Genomic DNA, 24,811 nt, shown 5'->3' with positions numbered 1-24,811 from the left:
TGCTGCAGCATTCCTTAGTTCTAAAATGACAAGCCTTGAATTAATTTATTTTTCCAAATGTTCTCAATTTGGTCTCCAATTTCCGTGTCTTGCATATAGACAGATGTAAGCTCTTAAAAGGGCTGAGAGTTTTCAGTTCCCTAAGGGAGATGAGGTACACCACATTCCTTTTAAATTTCAATTAAATGCAATCATTCCCTTTCTCTTGGCCTTAAAAAAATGAACAAATAAATCCATCTCCCTGAAAAAGTACATACTTTTCAAACCGGTACTTACAAACACGTATATATTTTTTCTGTATTGCTGTTAGCTAGCTATTGTGAGTGCCTTGTGATGTCTGGCAACGTTTTTGACTTTTGCAAATATGGTGAGAGATTGCCTCTGTAAGTATTAGTGCAGTGCATCATTAACTCATAAATTAACAGCAATTAGAATTCAGATTAACTGGTACTTTCTATTTACTGTATTCTGCTTTGGTGATGCAGTGCAGACATAAACCTGGCTTAACTTAGTTGTCTAAATTTGGTCCACAGCTACTTTACAGCACTGCTGGAGTGCTGCAGATTTGTCATATTGCTGATTGAATCTCATTTATTTTTACTCTAAATCAAATCTGAAACAGGAAGCATGTTAACTTTTTTAAAATTCACTGGGAATGTAGTCTGTATGGAGAACATACAGAGGAACCTTTTGAAGTGAAGTCTATAAAAGCTTGTATGAGCAATATCAATATTGGGGATGCAAAATTCAGTACTATGACAACTCTGCAAATATACCCGACTCTTACCTTCAGATAATGATTAGTTTTGCAGTGAATCAGAGCTAAATTCTGTTTATTCACTTTTGCCAATTGTCACACTTTAATAAATTATCCTTGTACATTATTTTTCATTAATGGAAGAAATACAATCTAAAAAGTGTTAATAGTGTTGGGGTTTTCTCTATTACATCTCTGTCTCTGTATCAACTCCCCATGGAACTGAAAGCATTGTTTCTAAAGGACCTATTATGAAAGGTTGTTTAGTATTGCTTCAAAGAACTGCATGAATGTATATAATGCGGTGGGGGGAGCGTCAGTGAACGAAAACGCACAGAAATGGTTAGGTCCACAAATTACGGGGAGGTGCTTATATTATGAGCTTATGAGGACCTCCAAAACAGGGGGAAAGGACTGAGAACTAGAAAATGTTGTAATTTCACTGATACCAATTTTTAATGGCCCTTTTTTAATTTCCCCCCTCTCTTTAGGCTATCAATGAGCTCCAGAAGAATGGAATGAATATGAGCTTTTCGTTTTTGAATTATGCTCAGTCAAGCCAGTGTCGAAACTGGCAAGACAGCTCAGTGAGTTATGCAGCTGGAGCACTTATGGTCCACTGAACCACTGAATGCTCAGGGATGGCACCTGCACACACTCTGTATACGGGGTCCCAGCCTAGCCCTTACAAAGATACAGTCCCTGGTCTTTGGGTATACTGAAACCTCAAACTAATAGAACTCTGTTCTTTTCTAGTAGGTGTAGTCCTTCCTTAGTTTCAACTCATTTAAAAATGCTTTCTTGTTTAGGACAATGGAAGGAAGGCTGGTATAAGAACTTTTTGTGCTTTTTTTTTTGCCTTTTTTTTTCTTTTTTGTTTTTTGGGGAAGAGATAATGGCTATGAAGACATGGTGGTAGACTGTCCTTACAAATACAACATATAAAGCATTTACCATATCCTAAATTTGCACTCTTTGCAGACCTGTGCACATATACTCTGCTTTCAGAATAGTTTTGCAAGTTGTAAACAGAAAAAGGGGGTGGAAGCTTTTTAATAAAAGAAAAAAAAAAGGAAAACAACGCATTTATAAATTATCCTGTATTAGAATATAATAAAACTCCAGTATAGTCAGTTACTACCCGTGATGTACAACAGATATCTTCTATTTTAGTTGCTAATAAAGGGCTACACAAACCAAAATAGTCTGATTTAAACTTATTGCTTTGTGTTCTGTATGTGGCTGCTTGTCATTAACATTCTTTATCCTCAGTTCTTGTGCTTGATAATTCAGCCATTCTGTAAAATACTTTAGAATGTATTTTGTAGTCAACATTTCTTGACTACTTCATTTACAGATTTTTTTTTTTAATCTTAAACCTGCACTATGAGTTCAGCAAAAGAATTTGAAATACTTTTTGTATGGTCTTAATTTTTTTCACAATTATCTATATAATAATATCTTTTAGTATGTGATACAAATTTGTATCAGAAATACTTCTAATGATTTTTATGCTCAGTTTGATTACTGAAGTGAAATAGATACAGTATTTTTGTTTGAAATTACTTAAAATTGAAAACAAACAGTAGCTTGACAATGATAATTCTTAGAGTATCTATCTGGGATTCAGAGGCCACAGAAGCCATACAGTGCTAAGCTTAAGCAATTATTCTGCAAAGATTATTTGGGAGGGGAAGGTCAGGCTTCTCTTTTTATCTTTCATTTTTATTTTTCATTCTTTGACTGTGGATAGAAATAGTTTCTTTTTTTTTAAACATTATCACATCTTAAAGATTCTTGAACTTTCTTCCAGCCAAAAAAATGATGTAATTATTTCATTTGTCATTCCTGAAGACTTCCTTTTGTTCTAATAAGAAATGCAAAGTAGGATGCAGTATTGGCTCATTATCTAAATGGAGATTTCATTCCCTGATATTTCACCTGCAGTCAAGAAACCTAGTACATTCAGCTTTTCAGAGTGGCAGAGGGGAATTTCAGAATTCAATTTAGTTATCTCTGAAAGTTGTGGGAATTGCTGCCTGTGAGGTCTTAGCTGAAAGCATACCAGACATCCTGTTTATTTCTATTTAAATACCCTCTGCTTGCACCACTTCTTTTTTCTTATCAGAGTTGGCCACCATTTTAATAATAGCAGGTGAATGCTCCATTTATAAAATGAACTACTTTGAAAATGTTCAGAATCCATCCCAAATGCCAAACTCCTTTGCATGCTCGTTCTTTTAGTTGCCTTATTGCTCTGCCTTGTTCTTGAAACGTCTCAGCAGCAGACAGGGAAAACAACTTTGAGATTACTTTTGACAGACCAGCGAGAAGGCTGTACAGGTAAAACTGAATTAGTAGACAGTCTTTATAAATATTTGTCTGACTGTGCCTTATTAACAAAGTAGTTTGATCAGGAAGAATTTTTTTTAAACGTCTTTGGTGAATTTGAGTTTGATTGGGGGTCGGGTTTCTTTCAGTCTTATGCCAAATGCTTAACACCATTGAAACACATAATTAGAAGAGTTGACTTTCTCCCTAAGGTAAACATAGTAATTAGCTGCTGAATACAAATGCCTAAGTTGCATCTTGATTCTGTAAGATAGTTTTAATGAAAAAAAAAACATAACTGGAAGAGCTTCAAGAAAACTGGTCAGCCATTGTCAGCACAATGTTATGAAATATCTTATATTGAAAGCACTTCACATGTAAACTGTGTAATCTATTTCAAAATAAAGTTTCTAATTAAAATGGGAATTTCTGTGCCTACTAGTAATAACCAGCATGACAGTTCAGAAGCTCAGTCAGAAATTCAAAGCTTTGTGGAATCTGCTCTAACCTAGAAGGATTTGTTGTAAAAACCATGTTTGTTTGAAAGCAGAAAATACCTGACTTCAAAGAACTCAGATTTTTTTTTTTGCCCTTTAGGTGAGCTTGGAAGGAGTTGACTTCAGTGCTCCATTTCCTGGTGTGTTAGTTTAAGATGTGTTGGGAGGAAAAGCAGATAATCTCCTGAATAGATCTTCACTCAAATCTATTGTTTTAACTTCACCACGTTTTATTCTCACTTAAATATACATTTGAGTATAGTGTGTTGGGACAAAGAATTTTTGGTTTAGACAATATTGAATATTCACAGTCCTGTTCCCTTTTGAGGCAGTTTCTTCTATGCGTAGAATCACTGAGCTTTAGCCACACTTCTGGTGCAGTAAATCCAGACAGGGATGTGATTCTCCTTTTAAAATTTTGGCATTTTAGAGAAATGTTAAATGTGCAAAAATGTTGATTAAAATACTCCGTTGTTTTTCTGTTCTCATGTTCACAAAGGAACTTTATAGATTTTATTTTCTTTAAATACTGTCTAAAAAGTTCTTTCCAAGTACTATCTACTGAATTCTTAATTCTTCAGTGTAATGTTTTTGACATTGAAATGGAACAGTAGATCTTCCATGGCTTTGTGTTTAGATCAGCAGAAGCAGGAGGAAGCACAGGCAGAAGCAGCATCCCTCTGCGGGACAGTGAAAGCTTCTACAGGCACTGGGAGCTACCTCTTGCTTCCAGCCAAGTTCAAGAACATGAGCCCCTCATGGAGTGGAGCAAGTTAAGTGTAGCTGCTCCAACTCTCAGCCTTCCACAGTTCATCCTGATTATATTTGTCTGGCTATATTTGTTATTTATTTTAAAGATCATGACTTGAGTAGCTTTGATCCAATGTTGTTCTTTGAACTGCACATGTACTTCAGTGCAATTCTCCTTTCTCAGAGCCTTCAGAAATGCCAAGTTTGCCCTCGCATTTTTAGGCCTAGCTCTTGCTCTCCCTGTTTCCCAGTCCAGGGGCTCATTGCTGTGTCTGAGGGGTTCTGCATGTTGCTGTAGACTTTACTTGGGAATTTTGAATTGACATTTCAAGTGCTGAAATGGGGGTGGGATTGTTCTGTTTGATTCCTGCACACAGAGCCTCCCAGTACTTTGGAATGTCACTTCGGTCATTGGTGTAGGGCTTTGCCATTTTATGTTTGTAACTGTGTCCCCTTACTCCCTCAGGAAGAATATTCTCCTCTGCATCAAAGGAAGCTTGGCTTTGAAATGGTATCAGTCACCATGATTTGCAGTTGCTATTTCCTTGGATTGAGTTTAGTGTGCTAACTAACATCTGATCCACTCTCAAAAACTGCCCAAACTTTTATGTTCATGGTGAAATGTTTAAAATCCCTTGTATAAATGACCTTTTGCCTTCCTACTTCAGTGAATAGCTTTCCAAAATTACCACTTGAAACTAACCGATAAAAAGATTTTCAGTGTGAACCAAAAATGAATTTCAGGATCCGGTGTAGTGCACCTTAAAGCTGTGAGATGTTTTGGAACATCAGAACCCACAGTGCAGCCACATGGCCTTTTCAATAGATGGTTGCAAAACATGACTTCAAATTAGTCTGTGGAGATGAAATTACTTTATTCTGAGTAATGCAAAATCTCTTGTCTCTAGACCTTTTTTTAATTTCATTTTTTTTCTTATTTGATTTTGTCTAATTCTGAAAAGAGTTTGTCACTACAGACAACTTCCAGATGTCTGGTGTCATTTGGTGGTTATTTTATTCCAGCATTAGCTGAAAACTCAGCACTGAATTCTTCATGTCTTTCTAGTACCTATTTAGTACATGCATTCCTTGCTGCTGGGTTCTGAGACATCTCTCCCATTGCTTATACCCCAGGAATGAAAATGCCACGGTACTATTATCTGTAAATTGAGAAAGCACGTCCATTTGTTTTCTCATGAGTTGTGGGAGGATGTGTTGGTAGAGGCTTGGATCATTTTGGAAAAGGTGGAGAAATGAGGATAATGGTCATAGATGGGGAAGGAAATTGTTGCTTTTCAAATTTGATGTCAGCAACTGTCCTGCTATCCTGTTTGAGAGCTGCATGCTGCCAAATACTGCCCACTGCAGCTGTCAGCAAGGTGTTGCTACTTCCAAGAGGAAAAATGCTGGAATATTTTGTCAAGTGTAGCTCAGTTTGTTGAAACTCAAGGGTGAAAATCCTATGCTGAAATCTTTAAATTATAAAGATAAATAGTTTTGTGTTGGCCTTTACTCAAAGGTGACAGATTGACGCCCATACCCCCCAGGTTTCTAAGGTGATGTGGTTCTTGGTGGATTTAAGAGAAGTAAATAATTATCCCAGCCCTGTGATCTCCATTGATACTACTATAAATATGTATTCCCTACAAACAGTTTTAGATACCTTTTTCAAACTTTGTGGAAACAAAGTTATATAATTACTCTTTTCAAACAAAAATGTATCCTCATTCTGGTAGCTGTATTTAAATCTCATTAAAAGAATTAGCAGGGCCTCAAATCTGCTGTGAATGAAGTCAGTAATGAAACTTTAGACTTCAGTGATACAGTATCTGGTCTGTATATGACAGGTACCTAAATGACAAGTGGAATAAAACATTGTGTTAAACATCAAACTAGGAACTCTCTAAACCTGAACTACACAGATTTTTTTTTTCTCTAGTCAATTTTAAAACAGTGAGAAATTACTTTCCTGAGCCTGTGACCATAGCTTCATGATACTGAGGACAGCAGTGCTCTTGGATGAAGTCCCTTTGTTGGTAAAAGGCATTTATTGTTCTTCTGAACTCTTGCAGCACAAAGTGGAGTGTTGGCATCTTGCTGCCTGGGCTGCAGAGGCTTGTCTGAGTTGCTGGTCTGTGCAGGCAGGTAGGGAAGGGCATGCCCTGGGATTTGTAAGCTGATACTTAAATGACTTTCCATTTGTCTCCACAATTGTTATAAAGATTTTTGAAGAGTGAACCTTTAAGCTCAGCTGCAATGAATCAGTGCTGGAATTCATGCTTTTTTTTTTTTTTTACTGATAAAAAACTACTTTTTTATGATCACAGTCCAAAGAGCCTGTGTTACAAATAATCCGTCAGTAAGTTGTCTGCTATAAATGGCTGGTCTGGAAATGCTGACTGGCATCAGAACTACTTTTAGGGAGAAAGCACATTTCTGCGTTATAAGAAATGTTCTGTTCAGAGGGCTGGGATGTAACCAAATGGTGCTTTCAAGCTGTTCTAAAATAAACTGACTTAGTTATTCTATATAAGCTCTTAGCTTTGGTACAGGCTCAGCGCTGCATCCATCAGATGGACAGCAGGGCAACGGGATGCATTACTGACATGTACCTCACATATTTCCAAGCCAACTACAAAGCACTGGGATTATGTGGGAAAATAATTCCAGTTAAGTGGATAACAGATGTGTTAGGTGCTGTATAGAGACCACAGGAGTATTCTCAGGGTAATTAAAAAATGCAAACCCCAAGAAATTTTTTTTAAAAGTATGTTTCTGTGAGGAACAGGGAAAAGCCGTGCTGGGAGGGGGAGGGCTGGCCGGCACTAGGTGTCAGTGTCGGAGCGCGCTGGCACCGGGACAGACCTGAGTGAGCTTCCCGGCGGAAGCGGCAGCACCTCTGGCCTCCAGGAGTAGCAGTTGCTCTTATTTTTAAAAGATCAGATGCAGCCTTTCATTTTCTAGTTTGTTCTGAGCTTTGTGGCCATATCCAAAAGCTGCTTTTCCAGCAGTCCCTCTGCTGGGAAGACGCTACAATACTGTGTTTTAAATGCAAACCATTATAAGTCACACTGGAGATCATCACCTCCTGAGTTACCTCTGTCACAAACTGCTGGAAAAATGGCAACAGCATCTGTTATGTACAAATATTTCAATTGACAAAGCTCATAACCAAACACTCCAAGAGAAGCAATGGTGCAGCTCCCACCATGGCTCCGGGCACAGGCCCACTTGCTCTGCTTTAACCCATCTGTGTTTTGCGAGTCCTGTGCAAATTACTGCACTTGGTCTGTTTGGTGTTTCAGGAAAGGTGTTCTTCAGTTCAGGACAGGGTGGTGGTTTGGGTTATGAGCTGTGTGAGGAAAGGGAAGGAAGGGTTTCTCCCAAGCTCCACTGCAAGTGACATCATGGTTGGGAAGCATTCAGCACATGCTCCTGCTCGTGTAAAGGGTGATGGCGATGGTCTGATGGGTTTCAGCAGTGTGGGCTCAAGAAGGTAGCTAGAGCTGTTGCCCTGCCTGAGCTGGAGATGGCAGGAGGGATATGAGCATCCTCTGTGACATCTCCCAGCCTTGCACCCCAAGACCTTGGTCCATGTGCTTTGGTTTGGCCTGGCAAGTGGAGGGTTCCCACCCATGAGGAGGGGGAGGCACCCACTGGGCCATGTATCTTAGAGCATCCTACCTCTGCACAGATACTTATTTTTTTCAAAGCTTGAAAAAATATCTGTGTCTGATCAAGCTCTCACTGAAGTCGATGGGAGACATATCAAACTTGTTAAGGAGGTTTGGAACCACTCAAGAAAATGGTGAGGGAGCCAGGTCTCAGCTTTTATAACCTAGGGAGAAGTTGTGGGAGGACGGTACTGGCAGCTTGTGCAGTGGAACAAAACCAGAGATGAAGATGCACTCAAATTGTATCTGGAGACAAATGTCCATGCTTTCTAACCCCAAGCAGAAGTTTTGTTTATCTGATCTTTCAGTTAATTTTACAAGATTGTTTTGTTCGTTAAAAAAGGAGGTTCTGTTTCCTTGACATATGAGCTTTTCCATGACTAGAGTTTCTTTTATCTGAGAGAAATCTCAGGCCAGATCCAGTTTATTTCATACTTCAGCAGCATTCCAGAATGAAGTCAGAAGGTGAGGGTCTAAAAAGTCAGGCTGGAAAAGACAAAAATAGAAAAGAGACAATGTCTACTTTTTTCTGCCCCCCTCCCCCCTCCCGGTTTCTCTAGCTGGAACGGAGTTGGGCCAGGGAAGAAATCTTGAAATTTGTACTCTTCACTTTCCATTGCTGAGTTGCTTTAGTCACCGGGGAACATCAAGGCCTTGGCACCTCCTCATGTGCCATCACTAGTCCTTCCTGAGGACATGCCACTGCAGACCTAGCACTGATGTAGCTCTGCCTCCAGGAACAGGAAGATGTGTGCTGAAATGGACAGTGTAGCTACTGTGTCTGTGTTGTGTATATAGTTACTTTGCATGGGTGTAGCTGACAGGATGCTAAAGATGCCCTTTTGCTGCCAGCTATGGCTAGTGCCGAGCTGTATCTCCATAGGAGAAAAGATAAAACAGAGGTAAGAGACAGTGTCTCTTGGAGTCTCCAGCATCTTCCTGTACTCAAAGAAACAAAAACTGAGGGAAAGCCCAGCTTGACCATGGCCAGAGAGAGCAGCTGTACCTGTGCATGTTGGAAGCAGAGCCTTAGGTTAGGTGATCTAGGGCATTGCCAAACAAAGCCCAGTATGTTCCATCTAGGGAAATTTCCCTAGACCTGCAGGTTGCCCATCCCAGCCTTTAGTCAGTCTCAGAGTGGAGAAGTTCTTGTGTCTGGAGACAACATTTGGCCTGAAACTACTTAACTGTCCATCACAGCGACTCCTCATGAAGAGAGTGCCTTCACCATCTCTACATGTCTATCACTGAAAGGCAGAAATGAAATCCCCCTCAGCCCTCACTTCACTAGGCTGAACGAACCCAATCCCTTCAGCCTGTCTTCACGTGCCGAGGTCTCCAACCCTATAACCATTTTGGACCGTTTACCCCCCCCTTCCCAGACCCTCTGGGCTACCCCCAGTTTTTTAATGTCCCTCTTGACCTTTGGGGAAGATCACACCTGGGCGCTGTGTCAAGAGATCTGGGATAGTTGCGTTGCTTAGTCTGCTTGCTGCAGTCTCACTGATACAGCACAGTTAGGTACTTGTATGGTCACTGCCATGGGATATTTTTCATCACAAGCTTTCAAAATGCTTTGTAAGGATATTTTAGGAATAGCTCTCAGTTTCTGCTCTCCTGAGATTTTTTTAGGGGAGGTCAGAGCTTAAGCCCTCCCATCTACAGATCAGAATTAAATCTGATTTTAACTGCCCTCTTCCTTTCGGCATAACAGGCAAATACCTGATTTTCTGCAATGTATAACTCTGGAAAGAAATGTACAGGGGAGAAAAAGACCCCCTTGGAGAGTAAGAGGGATACATCAATTTTCCAGATAAATGAAATACAGTGAAATCTTCAGGCTTCTCTTGTGTATACACCTCATGAAAGGGATTAAACTTTTTCTAAACTATTCTGTAAATGAAACACAATGTTTTTCGTAAATATTTCCCTGAGCAACATAACATTGACACAAAAATGAGCCCTGATAATTTTATCAAAAGTCATATTCCAGCTGGCCAATTGCTCCACCACATCCCTGGTGACCAGGTTGCATGTTCTGGATGAGAGCACACTGGCCTTCTTGCCCAACTCCATGCTTGACCAAATGCCAAACTTTTGTCCAAGCAGGATCTGTGCTTGAAGCTTCCTCATCTTTATAGCACAAACTATAATACTTCACTTCCTTTTGGTAGCAGAAAGACATTAATGACCTCCACCACATCCATCAGGGTCTTTGCTTGCCTGAGGGCATTTGGAGAGATAGTGGTGTTACATCGTGTGACGCTTGGGAGGTCTGTCACCCCATCTCTCATTCAAGATGCACAAACTTAAATTGCCTGTGGCAGATGTTTCTCCAAGGTGACTGCCAGTCCCCTGGCATGGTCCTGCCAGGGACCTGGGGGGCACTTGTGTTGGGATCTCTTCTCTGCAATTTAATCCCATTTGTTTTCCTATCCCAGTAGATTTGTTAAACTCGCCCTTCTTCTTTGCAGCTGCTGGTTTTGATTGTGAAAACCTTATTGCATCTCCTCTCATTTTTCTCTTCCCTGGCAGGAACAACCCCAATTATCTCCATCCTTCTCTACACCATGACTAGTTTTTTTGCTACTTTCCTCCAGGCTGCTGGACAACACTTCCTCAAATTGTAGCATCCCAAATGATTCATTTGTGCTGAGACTTGACTGGTGCCAAACATGGAGGAGTGTAACTTCATGTTTTCACACATCTTACCACTGTACAATGTGACCCAGGATGATGCTCACCCTTCCTGCAGCAGCAAGTCACTGTGACATACGCTAACACCTAAATTCAACAGAACAACTGTTGTAGCCAGGTGTTGCTTCCTCAAATGTTTGCTCATCCAGAAACCTGTGCCAGATTTGCACTTTTTCTTGTCCTTATCAAACTACTTTCTGTTTTGTAGATAGTTTCTCCAGTTTGGGTAGATCATTTTGAATTCCTAGGCTGTCTCCTGTGTATTGGAAGCCCTTCTACCCTAGCCACCATCTGCAAATTTAATAATTGTACTTCGGGAACTCAGTATCCATTAATGAAGATACAGTGTAGTACCACAGGCTGGCTTCAGTGATTAATGCACCCTTCCAGTTTGACCAGAAATTTACTGACAATGACTCTTAGAAACAAGTTTTCTAACCAATTTTGAACTGCCCTTATGATGGTATCATGTTGGCTCAAGTCACCTCCCATTAGAAGCACACTGAGAAAATGTCAAAGCTTTACTGTAGTCAAAGCACAGCAGTTGCTTGTGTAGAATGATGGTTTCCACTGCTATACTCTCACAGAAGGAACCTTGAAAAGCTTGAAATATTAGTTCCTCATTAATCTGCATTTGCCATCACTTGTCTGCTTGGCACCTGTCATGTGTTTGCAAGTAGCCTGGTTGGTTCTTACAGTGTTTTTCTGGGCACTGAGGTTCAGCCAACTGGTCTGCAGCGGTTTTGCTCCACTACCTCCCCTTTATTAAGCTCATCACTCCATTTACCCTTGATCAGTTTTGTGTGATCTTGGTCACCACCCCAAATTCTCAGGTAACCTCAGCCAGTTCTGATATAGCTTCTGCCAGTGGTAGAAATACCTATGGAGTAGGTATTGTGTCATTAGACACAACCAGTTTGAAAACATTTAATTTATCTAAATGGTCTTTTTAGATAAATTTAGAGAGCTTTCATTTTTTTAGTACCCTGAAATCTCAGTGTTTTGATGGCAGTTCTGTTAGCTGTCCAATCACAGCTTGGCCCCTTCAGTGGAAACAGAAAAAAAAAAAAGACACTGTAATTATTGACATTGATGGATTTAGGTAACAGAAACAGAGGAAGGGAAAGGACAACGTAGTTCAGTAAGTCTCATCTCCCATGGCCATAAAGTATAACATCATGCAGAGACCATGCAGATCTTAGCACCTAACAAGCCAAACCTGCTTTAACAAGTTCCTGCCAAGAAGCTCTGACCTTGGTCTGCTAACATCGAAAAGGGAGGCTGAGCTTTTGGAGACATATGGGTTTACCTTTTGCCTTACCGTATTACAGAGGATAATGTTCCTACTCCTGGCTGCAGCACCAGCATGCTCTTGGCTGCTTCTTTGCCGGATGGACAGGTTCTGCGAGCATCCAGGCACCACTGTCAGGGTGGCAAAATGGGCTATGGCTGGAAATGGACAGGGAAAACAGTCCCCAAGGCAGGTGATGACTGCAGTGGCCTGAAAAGTGTGGCCCAAGAGTGGGCTGCTATGGCCAAAGAGCCTCTCCTTCAGCCCTTAGCGCAAAGGGGGAGAGGTGCAAGACTTCAACTTGTTCTCCTTTGGTGCAAAGCTTTGGCTAGTGGTGGGACAGCAAGGAGGGGCAATAAAAACAAGATCTCCAGGAGGGAGCCTGTAGGGGTAATGGCAATGCTCAGCATCTAAACAAAGTTTTTGCTAACTTTTATACAGGTTTTTCTTCTCAATTCAAAGGGAAAGACACTTTATTCAGGGCTTCACTCTTTCTTGCAGAAGTCCACGATTTGCTTGTGACTTGTCCGTGGCTGTATGATGGCCATACCATCGCTAGCTCTCCAATTTTTTTGCAGGATTGTCCTAGATCAGAGGCACTCAGAAATGTCTCCAAGCTGTAAAAATGGGTTAATCATCCAACAATCTCTTGTTTCAAATTCAATAGTGTTATACAAGCAGTCATAAATGCTCATCTTTGAAAATGAGCATCTTCACATGCAATTGTTTTTTCAACCAATGTACAAAGCAAAAATTTTCTGGGATGCTGCATTATTTTTTTTTAATACTAGTGGTCCTTCAGTGAGCGTTAATCTCTGACAGATGGCTCTGTCCATCTGGCACTACTGAAGAGTGTAAAAGTCTTAATTTATGTGGAAAACTTATTTAAAATTGTGTATTAATTAGAAACAACTAAAACAACTGATCTTTTCATCCTAGGAGAGCATGATGGTGCCAAAGCACCAGTAATAAATTCCACTGCCAAGAAGAGGGAGAGAGTTTGCAGACAGAACTCATGGTATGAGCAATTTCTCTCGTTTCATAGTTGTGAAATATTTCTAAGGACAAAAAATCCTGTGAACAAAGCACAGTGTCCCTCACAGACAAATTCACACAGGCTCTGGCTCGTGCTGAAGGAAGGTATGATATCAGTATCTGCCTCGTTCCCTGGTATGAGGGAGGGTGTCACTGGTGGAAAAGCAGGGTTGAAGATTCTGGATCTGAGCGTGCCTGGCTCAGTACAACCACTGATGCTGCTTCTCCCACCAGACTAGCAACTTTATACTCATCCAGCTTGCTGCGAAGGGCTGAAGCTCTTGCCGACTGCCACAGTGACTTGGGGTGCCAAAGGCATTGCCTGGAGATAGCAGCGGGGAAAAGCCAAGCACAAAATGCAAAGCAGGGCTGTGTGTCTGCAGTATAGGAGAAGAGGAGGGAGGAGATGGGGACCCTCTAGAAAATCTGCAGAATGGCTGAAGTAGGGAGGTGAATCCACATGAAACCAGGCTTTATCAGTCCGGATGATCATGGAGCAATGTTACTTGTGCAGGCATCAGCTTCATAAAAGTTAAAAAGGCAGGAGAGGTCCTGCAGCAAAGAGTTGCCCAGGAATTTTTAATAGAACATAGATTTTACCATCTTCAGAGCATAATCCCACTCCCATGCTGACCTGTATGGTGATTCCCCTAGAGTTTTTAGGGAACTTGACTGGCTTGTAACATTGCTCAGGGAATCTGAAATGCTATTTGGATGTGATATCATACTGAGATATTAAAGCACACTTTGTCTGTGACAAGATAAATGTATATCTGTTATATTTTCTTCTTTTGCCTTCGTCAAATACTCAACCTCAGGAGGAACGCCATTTTTATATTTGTCCTGAAATGAGAAAATATTCTTCTAATGTCAGTTCAGAAAAAGTTCTTTCTGTCTGCAACAGGCAAGGTGATTGTCTTACCTTGAAACATGAAGAGGTTGAGAATTTTTTCATGCTGAAGTAAAAATATTATTTCGTCCTAAATATTGGAACAGAGTACTTAGTATTCCTTCAGCAAGCAGATTGTTATTTAGTGTGACAATACACAAGGTTTTCTTAGCAGCGGCAATTTTTTTTTCCTATAAAAACAGTGTCCTGGCAGTAAATCCTTATGCAAGACTGCTTTGCATTAAAAGCATGCTTTCTCTTTTGAGACTGCCAAGTCAGATTAGCATCTTCAGTGAGTGGAAAAGTCTTAGATGACTTATTGAAAAAGAAACTAATCAGACTCTTGCTATGCAATAGCAGTCTATTAAAATGTGTAATTTCAGTAAATGTGTATTTTTCTGGTGGTATTTTAATCGTGGAGAATCTGATACCAGAAGCATCATTTCTATTAAATTTCAATTGAATGATTTTGAAGGCTCTAAACCACTCTTAATTTCCTCTTAAATGCTCTGTTGTCACTCCCTAGCAGCAAGAGGTAATAGCTCCAAAGTTCAAAGCCAAACCTCACTCGGAGTTGGATGTTGAGGGAAAGCCATCAGAGTGCTGGTCTGTGAATCTGAGGAGCTGAAAGTGGATTCGTGGTCCATCATACTTTGCCTGCCCAACTGTCTCTGAATTCCTGAGTATGTTAAGGGACTGCAAGGCTGCATCAATCAAGGCTCCTGACATGGAAGCCAGAACCTGAAGCTCATACTTTTGATACAGCAGACAGGGAAAGTCTGACACCTTAAAGAGGATTGGAAACCAGGCATACTATGGGTTAGGGAGCCTCTGCAGTTTGCCACCAGGAGACATATTGGGAAAGGTCTGGAGCTAGTCCCCTCCTCCAGACCTCAGTCACCCAAACCTGGGTCTTCTTTTGAGGGCTAGTGGTAACATCTTGCCTTGCAGAACCAAACGTGTTCATTGCATCCTTTAAAAGCAAAAAAAAGGCATTGGTGGTAATGCTTAAATTCTAAATTAGCAGTTTGAACACATGCTCAGGAAATGAGACACATACCTTTTAAGCTTTCAGCTGGAGGATGTTCAAAACCACATCAGAGAAAATCAACAAGAAAGAGCCCATAGCCAAGGGATGAGGGAGTGCTCTTGGGGCAGAGAGCAGGTCTGCTTACACATTGCACTCTAGTCTTTGGATAAAAAGCAAGAATACTTCTGGGAACACAGGCTGGAGCTTCGCTGGCCTTCTGAGATATGCCTCCTCCAGCCTGGTCTCCTCTTCTGTGCTTTGGAAAGCTGCATTTGTGCTGTCTCTGCCTAAGGGTCCTGGTCCTGTGACAGATACTTAAAATTATTACCTTGGAATAAAACTACCCTGATAGAGACCTCATAGAGGTGGGGTGCTGTGTAACTGAGTGTGAGTTATTAAGGTTGGCCACGTGCTCACAGCCTACATTTTACCTTTATGGTCTTTATGGTAAAAATTACTGGCACTTCACCTCCACTGAAAGAGACAGCCTGAGCTCAGTGTCTCTATGTAAAAACACACATGGTGGTCACAGCATCAGGAGGCTTTCATTCCCCCCCACTGAATTAAAAGTTGACTTGCAGTTTATCTCTGGAAATACCAGCTCAAAAGGGTTGCAAAGCACTCAGATACCTTAAAAGAGAGTGGCCCCATTGGAAAAGGTCCTGTGCGAAACCACAGTGTCGGCCGTTTGTACCTTCCCAAGTGCAAGAACAGCAGAAATCTTGTGTTGTAGTGGGAACAAACCTCGGTAAGGCTTTCCTGTGGCCCTTGCTGGTCAGACTGAAAGCAGGGCTGCCTGTGCTGGTGTGAGAGGCCTGAGCCCATCCCCGGAGAAGCACACAATTTTCTGAATGTAAATAACTGAAGCAGAAGAGAATTTAATCCAACAGCTATTTAGAAAGAAATTCACAAGCAGATCTCCCTTCGGCTGCCAAGGGTGTGCTCTGTGGAACCGAGGCATTTTATTGTAATTGTCATGCTACCAGAGGGTCTCTTAGAGCCCTGACTCCCACAGCCCAGGGGACACAGGACAATCGCAGAATTGATTAAAAGTAGTAATTCAGATTCTAGCTGTCAGGAGCTAAAAAGAAGCTGGGAATTGTCACTTGGTTTTTATTAAAGGGTTCAAACAAGCAAAAGGTCATGGGTTTTTCATTTTTTTAAAATGTAATTATTTTAAAACTAGCCCCTTTATACAAAGAAAGAACCTGATTTTTGATTTTTGGACATGTGTAGTTGGCAAATCTGTGAATAGGAGTACCCTGCATATGCTAGGTCACTTAGCATGTGCTTTGTCACATGCCTATATTAGAAATTAGAACCCCAACATCCATTTGTCAGTTAAACCTCCACATATCTGGCTGCATTGGGTCTGTTCTGGAGATGCAACATTAATTAGTATTTGCATTACAGCATCTAATGCTACCTGTGGTGTCTCTAGCTTTTGTCTATAGAAAGAAACGCTTTTCAAGAGGTAGCATTCAGAGTCAGGCTTGTCACCAGGGACTTGACATTCATAGCACCACAGAGTATTTTTAAGCTCGGTTCATTCCAGTGATTGAGACCTTTTGAAATCTTTGGAACAACTGCACAGAATAAAGTACAGGTAGAGAAGGGCTGCCCAAGAAACAGCTGAACTTCTGTCTTAATTGTTCTGCTATGACAGGAACTATTTCATATGGACTAAGATAAGTAGCAGATAAGTAGCGCTGCACAGAAACAACGCTTTTCCCATGACAGCAGGATTTTTGTACTATCGTTAAGCTTTGCAAGACTTCACGTATAGACATGGGAAAGCAACAGGAAAGTAGCAGAGCAACCAGAGCCCTCCATACATAATCATAAAAGGAATAGGCAAGACTTGTTTTCTCTTCCCTTCCCATTTCTTCCTTCTTGTAGAGAAAGCAAGTTGACTGAGCCAGTCTGATCATTGAGTAGTTGAAAAAAAAAAAAAAGAGAAAGTTTATGAAAACTGAATGCATGCTTCTTTCCCTGAAGAAAAGAAATGGGTTTTGAGAAGATGATAACCAGTTCTTGACATGGGAAGCTCATTCCCTAAAACCAATAGTCAAGCCAAGAAGGCAGGTCTCATACCTTGCTGTTTGCTGTTATGGTTGTGTGTTACGTAGCTGGAAGGCTTGTGGTTTATGCCGTGACTATGAGGCAGTTCAAGCTTTCAGCCATGCAAACAAATCCTTAGGCCTGAACACAAGCTCAGCTGTTGTCAGTTCAAAGTAACATTTAATTAACCTAGAAACTGTTACCCTGGAGTTTGTCTGAGCAACAAATGATCAAAGAAAATGTCTCTCCTCCGTTTCATTGGTCTGGTTTAGCTCCCTACAAAGGGATGTTTTGCACTCTGAGCCTGGAGGGGGAGTGTCCTTCTTTGAAGTTGTTTTCTACTGCTTTTGCCAAAGTTGGTAAGAAGTGTGCTGTTTTCAATCTCCTTGTCTTTGCAATAAAATTACCAGCTGCAGAGGCCAAAGCCTTTCCTTTGGAACTGTGGAAGGGTGCGAAATGCTGCTCCTCCAACAGGTGCTGAACCTCTTCCTGATAAACCTCCTCTACTTTTATACTGGCTTTTTTAGAAGCCAGTTATAGGCCCTCTTGCTTAAGCATGGCAAGTGATGGATGAAAGGCCATGTTGCCCAATGGGTCTGCAGTAAGCTGGGACCAGAAACCTGGATGAGAGCTGAGCCTAAGTCTTGTTTTTAAAGTTTTGCTCATGGCAGCACTTTCAGCCCCAGCCAAACCGGAAAGGGAACTGAACTGGAGCTTTAGATGGCTCGACTCCCTGCTTAACACGCTGTTCCCAAAGTGAAAGGCAGCGGGCTTCAAATAAAACTGTTAAGTGTCACATAGTTTTATTGAGTTCTGTTTCCTGATCCAGAGAGAAGGAGCAGCAGTAGGGAGAAAAAGGGGAGACCATCCTCTTCAGTGTTGTCACAAACTAATTAAAGTGATTAAAGTCATGCTGTAGCCATGTCCTTAGAGGACCTGCAGCAAAGGCACAGCAGTGCATGTGGTTCAGCGGGTAACTATTTACGTAGAACTCCATACAAAGGCTCATAATGTATTAAATCCAGCCTTCTGGCAGGAGCAAAAGAGACAAAGACACATACAAACCCCACAATATTGATTTAATTATTACTTTTAAAAGAGATTTATGAAAAAATGAAGAGGCTGTTTGATAAGAAATTTAAAAGAAATTGAGGATAATATGCTTATTGGCATCCCAGAGGTTTCTTAAGGACACCATTTTAGAAATTGAGAATAAATGTGTCTCTCTAATTAATAAAACTCTGAAAGACCCCATTAAGCCAAAGAAGTCAGTGTAGTTAAACAGCAGAAGCTAACTAAAGTTTGCTAGAAAAAAAAAAGGTTATTTCAAGCAAGGAATAAAGGCAATGTCTGTCAAATTAAATGTGAAAACATACATAAGTTGGACAAGATAAAAGATTTTTAAGAGCAAATGACCAGAGGCAAAAGCTAATATTAAATATTTTTAAACATATCGGAAGTAGGAAATTGTTAGATTATGCAAGGAAAGCTCATTTGCACACCCACAGAGGACAGAGGGTGGGGGGGGGGCATATAACACCCTGCCGAGCTTCTCCCAGGCCCATCACAGGGACCATCAGCCTCCCAGAGGTCCATCTCCAGAAGTCAGAAGAGCACAGAGGCACAAGGGCAAATCAAGGATCCCCAAGGAATGAGGGAGCCATTGTTCCAGGCTCCTCCCAGGGCTATACCCAGAGGACTTCAGCCCCAGTGTCCAGACTTGAAACCCATCACAAAGTGTCATCAGAAGCAGCTCTCCAGATCTCCCTTTGAACTGTGGGTGTCACTGTCTGGGGCTGTAGGACGTGTTATGGGAAGAACTGTTTGGAATTACTCATGACTTATGATAAGATGTTTAGAGGAGGAAACAAAGGAAGGAAAAGGCAGGGATTTCAGTGACTTGAGGTGCTTTGTGTGCCTGTACCTACTGGGAATACATTTTCAATCTCACTACTGGTTTGACCTGAGGCATGGAACTGTGGCACACTCGCCTCCCTCAAGCTGTCAGATCCAGCATGATGTATTTTCCTCTAACAGAAACCAGCCAAAAGCCTGTGGGACTAATATGATATTGAGGACTAAAATGAGCAAGGAAGACAGGCAACCAGGCCATGGCAATAAGGCTGCAGAAAAGCTTTGGTGTCCACTGTGTTGGACTTTAGCCTTTATGGCAGAGAAATTTCCTAAAACTAGAGAATGAGTAAATGAGACTTCAGAGGTCCTACTATGAATAATGGCTGGTTGGCAGGGTCAGAAACTATTCAGGCCAGGGTTCTGAATATAGCTAGAACTCAGATATTGAGTCATGAAATTACTACTTGGATATATAATCCATCTAGACGTAATACCTCAGCTGTGGTGCCACAGGAATGCATGATGATAGATGTGACACTAATTTTTAATCCAGGAAATAGATCAACAGTCCTGACTTCCACTCAGGGACATGGCACAGGCTAAGACTAGTAGTCACAGAGATAAATGTGATATGTTAGAAAAGGTCCCATACTGTGTAGAGAAAAGTCACAATGTGTGTTGGATTCCTTTGAAGCTCTTCAAAAAGTTAAGCTGCCAGGGGGTTAGAAGGAAGATAATTTATATATTAATATCTGATTGGATAATAGAAAACAAAATTTTCTCAATCGAGAAAGGACTTCCGTGGAATCCCTCAGGAATCAGTGGTGGAGTCTGTGCTCTTCAGTGTGTACATAAACAATCAGAAGTGTGTGAAAAGTGAGGTAACCAAATCTGTTGACTAAAAAAGCTGCTCAGATGTACTATGCCCGTTTGAGTCCAGTCAACATTTTCAAGGCACATAATGATTTACAAGCAGATCTATAACAGTAAAAATGGACAAAGTCACAAAAAGTTTAAGACAAAAATAAAATATAACCCAGGTGCAAAACAAATAGCAGTTACAATCTGGATTTATAAATAGTCTCATCCATGTAATTTTCAAGTAAAATAGTGCTATAAATCAGTATTATAAAGAATTGCTTATTGTAAATTATCCTGTCTCTTTAACTGAAGATAGCGGGCCACATGGGCTGGCTGAAATCCACCATCAGATATTATCTTAGCTTAAACTGAGCGACTTCACAGGCTCCTAGAAATAAAGGCTGTAAAGAGACTTCTGAGATCAGTCAGTCCATTGGCCTATGGCTGAATCACGTGTACTTGAACCTTTCCTGACAGACTTGTGTTTCAAAGATCTGCAGCCTTGGGGAATCCAAAGGATACACTTTGCAACCTTTAATATTGTAATGATTTCCTTAATGTTTATTTTGAATAGCCTTTGCAGTAACTTAACCCTATTATTTTTCATTTTAAATATGGGAAATAATTTATTAATTTCCTTTGTAAAGCAACCTTATATGTATTTAAGGACATAAAAGATCTTCCTGACTTTTTTTCAATCTTCCTTCATAAGTTTTATTTTCTAAATCATTAGTCATTTGTGCTGCTCTTCTCTTGACTTTCTCCATCAGTTACCAAGCACTGAGTAGAACAGAATGGTCATTTCTTATGTATTGCAGTCTATAGTCTTGCTTTTACAAGAACAGTATTTGCTTTATTGCCAGCAGAACAACGATGTTGATATGTTCAACAACAGTGTTGAACAGAGTTCAACTTCTTCAATTAGCTTATTAGTCCTCTTAGATAATTTTCTGGAGAATGCTTCCTAGCATTCCCAGTAATGATTTATGACTCCAGAGGCCTGTGTACTTTTAGCTCATTACCTAGTGGCACAGCAACCCTTGGTGAGATTCCAGAGAAACCACCTCTGTATGTTTTACATTTAGTAGTGGACTGGGGGCTACTCTGTAGTCATAGGTACAACCAGTTTTGCCTTGTCCCTGGGGTAGTTTTATGGAAACCAGTGATTTTGAAACTATTTTCTTTAGGCTTTGATATGTGCTAGCTTTAAGGGGTTTCTGAAATGTAGCAGGGAGAAATAGGCATATTCTCAGTAATTAAAATTTACTATGGAGTATTGTGAGGTTCCTCATGGTTCTACATTTGAAAAAACTAAAAACCAGGCATCTAAACCATGCTTCCCTAAATTTTAATATGAAATAGTGCTAGGAAAGGCCTGGTTATGATAAGGGAATGTGGAAACTCTTGCTTTTGCCCTTTCCACAAGATACGTTATCCCTATTGCAGAAGGAAAACAAACCAGTTTAACATTATTTATACTTGACAAACCTATCTTAGCCAATATGCATCATCTTTGTCTTCCATATACAGTTTGTTCATTTTTTTCCATCAAGATCTTTTCAATGAAAATTTCCTTTTGTTAGTTGATAATTTCCCATCTCCATTCTACGTTTTTTAAAGTTACTCCCTACATTTTTGATTTTATCATCTTCAGGCCACTTTATTTGCCCTCTGTGGGTTTGCAGAGGTTGCATCATTCTGAGGTTACTTCCACCAGATCTTCAGGGTCAGGGTAAATTTATCTTGGAAAATTCTAAATAATCCGAATAATTTTTAGGTCTTGCTTTGCGTCTTTTGGAGTGAAAATTCTCATTTGCATCTGATTCCAAGTTTTTCAGATACCTGCTTCAGATACATTTGCTCACTCAGATGCAGAGAACAAGCAAAATGGAAAGGCCAGAAATTTCACAACACTCCTAACAAAGACTCAGTTGAAAAGAGACTCAGTGAGGGCCAAGCCCTGTCTCATTTCCTCGGCATTATACAATAACTGAACACAGGAGACAAATGCAACCTTTACTCCAAAAGCACCTGGAATACAGACCAAGAACCCCTAGTTCTCATAGTAAAAAGACATCTACCATCAACAGAAATCAAACTGGTGAAAGAACCACATATGTTTTAGGCAAAAGTTGAATGTTGAATGCTCCAGAGAGAAAACCCAACTGAGAACAAAGGAGGAATGAAGAGGCTTCACAGCCAAACCACACAGTTTTCAGTCTATTTGTCAAATTCTTTGCTAAAGATGACAGCCAGAGATGGGACAAAACTCTGCACTGCCCCATTCCCTAGAGGTTTGTCTATCTCTCCGTAAGCCTCAGGGTAAAGGCCTGGTGATAACTAAGTGGCAAAACTTTTCCCCAAGTCTCTTTCATAGGGCCTGAAAAAAGAGACTAACAGATCTTGTGAAACTCAAGTGGCAAACCACTAGAACTGGGTGCCATCCCAGGAGCAAAGCTGCTTCAGTCAAGGGTCAGTTTGGAGAGAGTCAACTCCTGTCCAACACATTCAGGTCCAAAGCTGAGGTTCTGTGAGGGTCTTGATGGGATCTGAACAGTTACCACTGGACACATGTTCTGCAAAATATAGGTCAAAGAAGAGCTGATCTGCTAAGGCTCTTGACACTGCCACTTGCCCTCTGTGTCTCACGCTTCAACCCAGAGCAAAGCAGAAGGGAGCTGGTGCAGAAATTTGGGAACTCAGGATCCAAACCCAGACCACTTACCCCAAATTTTGTCATACCACACCTCCTATATGACTGTTCTTTGCTATTTTGTACTCTTGGTAGTACCTAAGGTTACATCAAAAGGCTGATTTTGTTAGTTCTGTGGATCCCAGAACTTCCATATGCTGCTTACTGAAAATTAATATTCATTTTCTAATTCCCAGTACTGCTTAAATGGAGAAGAAACTATCCCTCACGAGAAACCCATCTCTTTAGGAGAAATCGCAACAGTACCAAACTTACATGTTTTATATAGGGTGAGTCATAGAAAGTCATGGGAGGAAAATATTTGAAATAAAACATGAGCCATGAACTACCAGTTCAAACTCTTATCTACAGCTCTGAGACAATAAAGATGGAAAATAAATTATCTACCATTGTAATAAAACTTGTCAGGTGGGCCACAAAGAGCATGGCATTAAATGCTGTGAGTTACACTGTCGTTCTGTGGGGGGGAAATGTTACCAAACATCAACCGAGGCTAAATTACTGAGCAGAGAGAATGCAGTTCCAAATGTTTTCCATGTAGCATCTAGTTAAGAGTGTTTCAAATCACTCCCCCAGAATAAAAAGTCATTAAATAATTTGCCTAAAGAACAGATTATCCTTGTGGAAGGATAAACATTAATTAAAGAAAAGATTACGTTGATCCAAAGAGGAACTCGAAACACCAATAAACCAACCTGGAATAACTTCCTGAACAGAAATAAAATGAAGCTGCAAGCTCTACACTACAACTAAGGAAAATTTCCCTTCCCTACACAGTAAACCAGTCAGTGTAACTGTGTGCACCCAAGTGCACCTCTGGCACAAAGTATAAATCCATCAGCTCTTGGAATATGCACTCTGAAGAGACCTATTCTTTGTTCACTAAACACTTTTTACAGAGACTGAAAAGGAATCAACTGCCAAGCCTCAGAAAAACTGATGAAACTAAAATGGTTGATAGTCACTAATCCCCAGCATCATCATGGTTCCAACACACACAGCAGCTCTCATTCTCTGTGACCTGTATAATTTCCAATTACCAGACTTTGGTTATAGAGATATGCACCACAATACATTGATCAGGTAAGTAAAACAACGTAAAATGCAGAAACAAATATCACCCCTATCCCATCTTCAGATCCATCCAAAAAACCAACTAAGCATATCCTCCTCAGGGCATGGTGAGAGCAAAAGCATCCCTGATTCCCTGCTCCCGAGCTCGGAACTGTAACCCTCTGCCAAGACGGTTTCACTCAGACCAAAAACTCACAACTCATACACAAGTTAGACACTGAGTGGACACATCTGAAGAACACTTTCATTGACATTAATCACAGGAGAAGTTAGCAGCGTCCTTAGGCCTTGCCTTTAAAATCAGACTTCTCACATCTCACTTGTCAAAAGAAGCCCTGTGTGGGTGGTAGGAGTGCCAATTTCAGGGTTTCTTTGATGCACCCAGAAGTAGATGCTGTTCAGGGCCAAAGGACTCTGGACCTTCATCTACGTAGCAATTTCTTCACTCCTAAATAACGTTGGAAAATTGTCTTGGAGATTGAGGTAAGACATGGCACCAGCTTTTGGCTAAAACATAATACTGACATTTTGGTACAAGAATTTGCTTGAGCAAATAAATTTTAAACCTTATGATTTCAGCAACAAGAAAATTTATAGCTCTTAAATCCGTGCTTAATGCAACTGTTTTTCTGAAAGAGGCTTGAGAATAACCAGATACTTCAAGGTAGGCACTCAGAAACACTGAGGTGGGTTGGAAAGGGGGAAATGCAAGTAGTGTCGCCTAATACCATGCTTTGTTCTAGCCACAACCTCTGTCATTTGGATGATGACCCTGGCATACAAGCCATGATGTGGAAAGGTTTCATCCCATACAGGCAGGGAGAGTATTGATGAGCACCTGATCTGGTGCACAAGGAGGACATTATCACTGCTGGGGAACTCATGCTGTGAAAGCATGAGGGGTGGCATGAGGGATGGAGTTTGGTGCAGATGGATTAAAGCCAAATGGGGTAGACAGGCACACTAGAGAGGGAGAGACACACAAAATCCTGCATGTAAAATGACAGTAGACACCTATGCTTATGGACCTGCGTTCCACCCTTCCTATACTTCATGGTTTCCTCTAACCACAATGATATCCTGACTTGAAGAGAAGGCACAGACCTATGAAATGTTGGTGCTGATATTACTCCACCTCTGGGCATGGGTGGCCTCTCAGCAACCCTGGCTGTACACTGTGGCAGCCTCTACTGCATTTACATTAATATTTATGGCAGTTGGATCAAGTCTCTTCCTAAGGCTACAATTTTTTGGACAGCTAACAAGGTACATCTGACAGTACTGCTTTCACAAGACT

At 40.8% G+C, this 24,811-nt stretch overlaps 1 protein-coding gene across 1 annotated transcript in view; it reads left to right on the top strand.

Annotated features, from left to right (window-relative positions):
* MEMO1 (mediator of cell motility 1) overlaps positions 1 to 1,959 on the top strand; it is a 33,474-nt gene extending 31,515 nt beyond the window's left edge. Inside the window, exon 10 of the mRNA XM_027681620.1 lies at positions 1,249 to 1,959. Within this exon, the coding sequence (XP_027537421.1) occupies positions 1,249 to 1,380 (132 nt within the window). The 3' untranslated portion in view covers positions 1,381 to 1,959. The remainder of the gene's footprint in view (positions 1 to 1,248) is intronic.
* The last annotated feature ends 22,852 nt before the right edge of the window (positions 1,960 to 24,811 follow it).

Source organism: Neopelma chrysocephalum, unplaced genomic scaffold, assembly GCF_003984885.1.
Source record: "Neopelma chrysocephalum unplaced genomic scaffold, ASM398488v2 Primary Assembly neopelma1_61, whole genome shotgun sequence".
Lineage (NCBI taxonomy): Eukaryota > Metazoa > Chordata > Aves > Passeriformes > Pipridae > Neopelma > Neopelma chrysocephalum.
The sequence above is the reverse complement of the archived record's forward strand: the minus strand, read 5'-3'. Positions and strand labels throughout refer to the sequence as shown.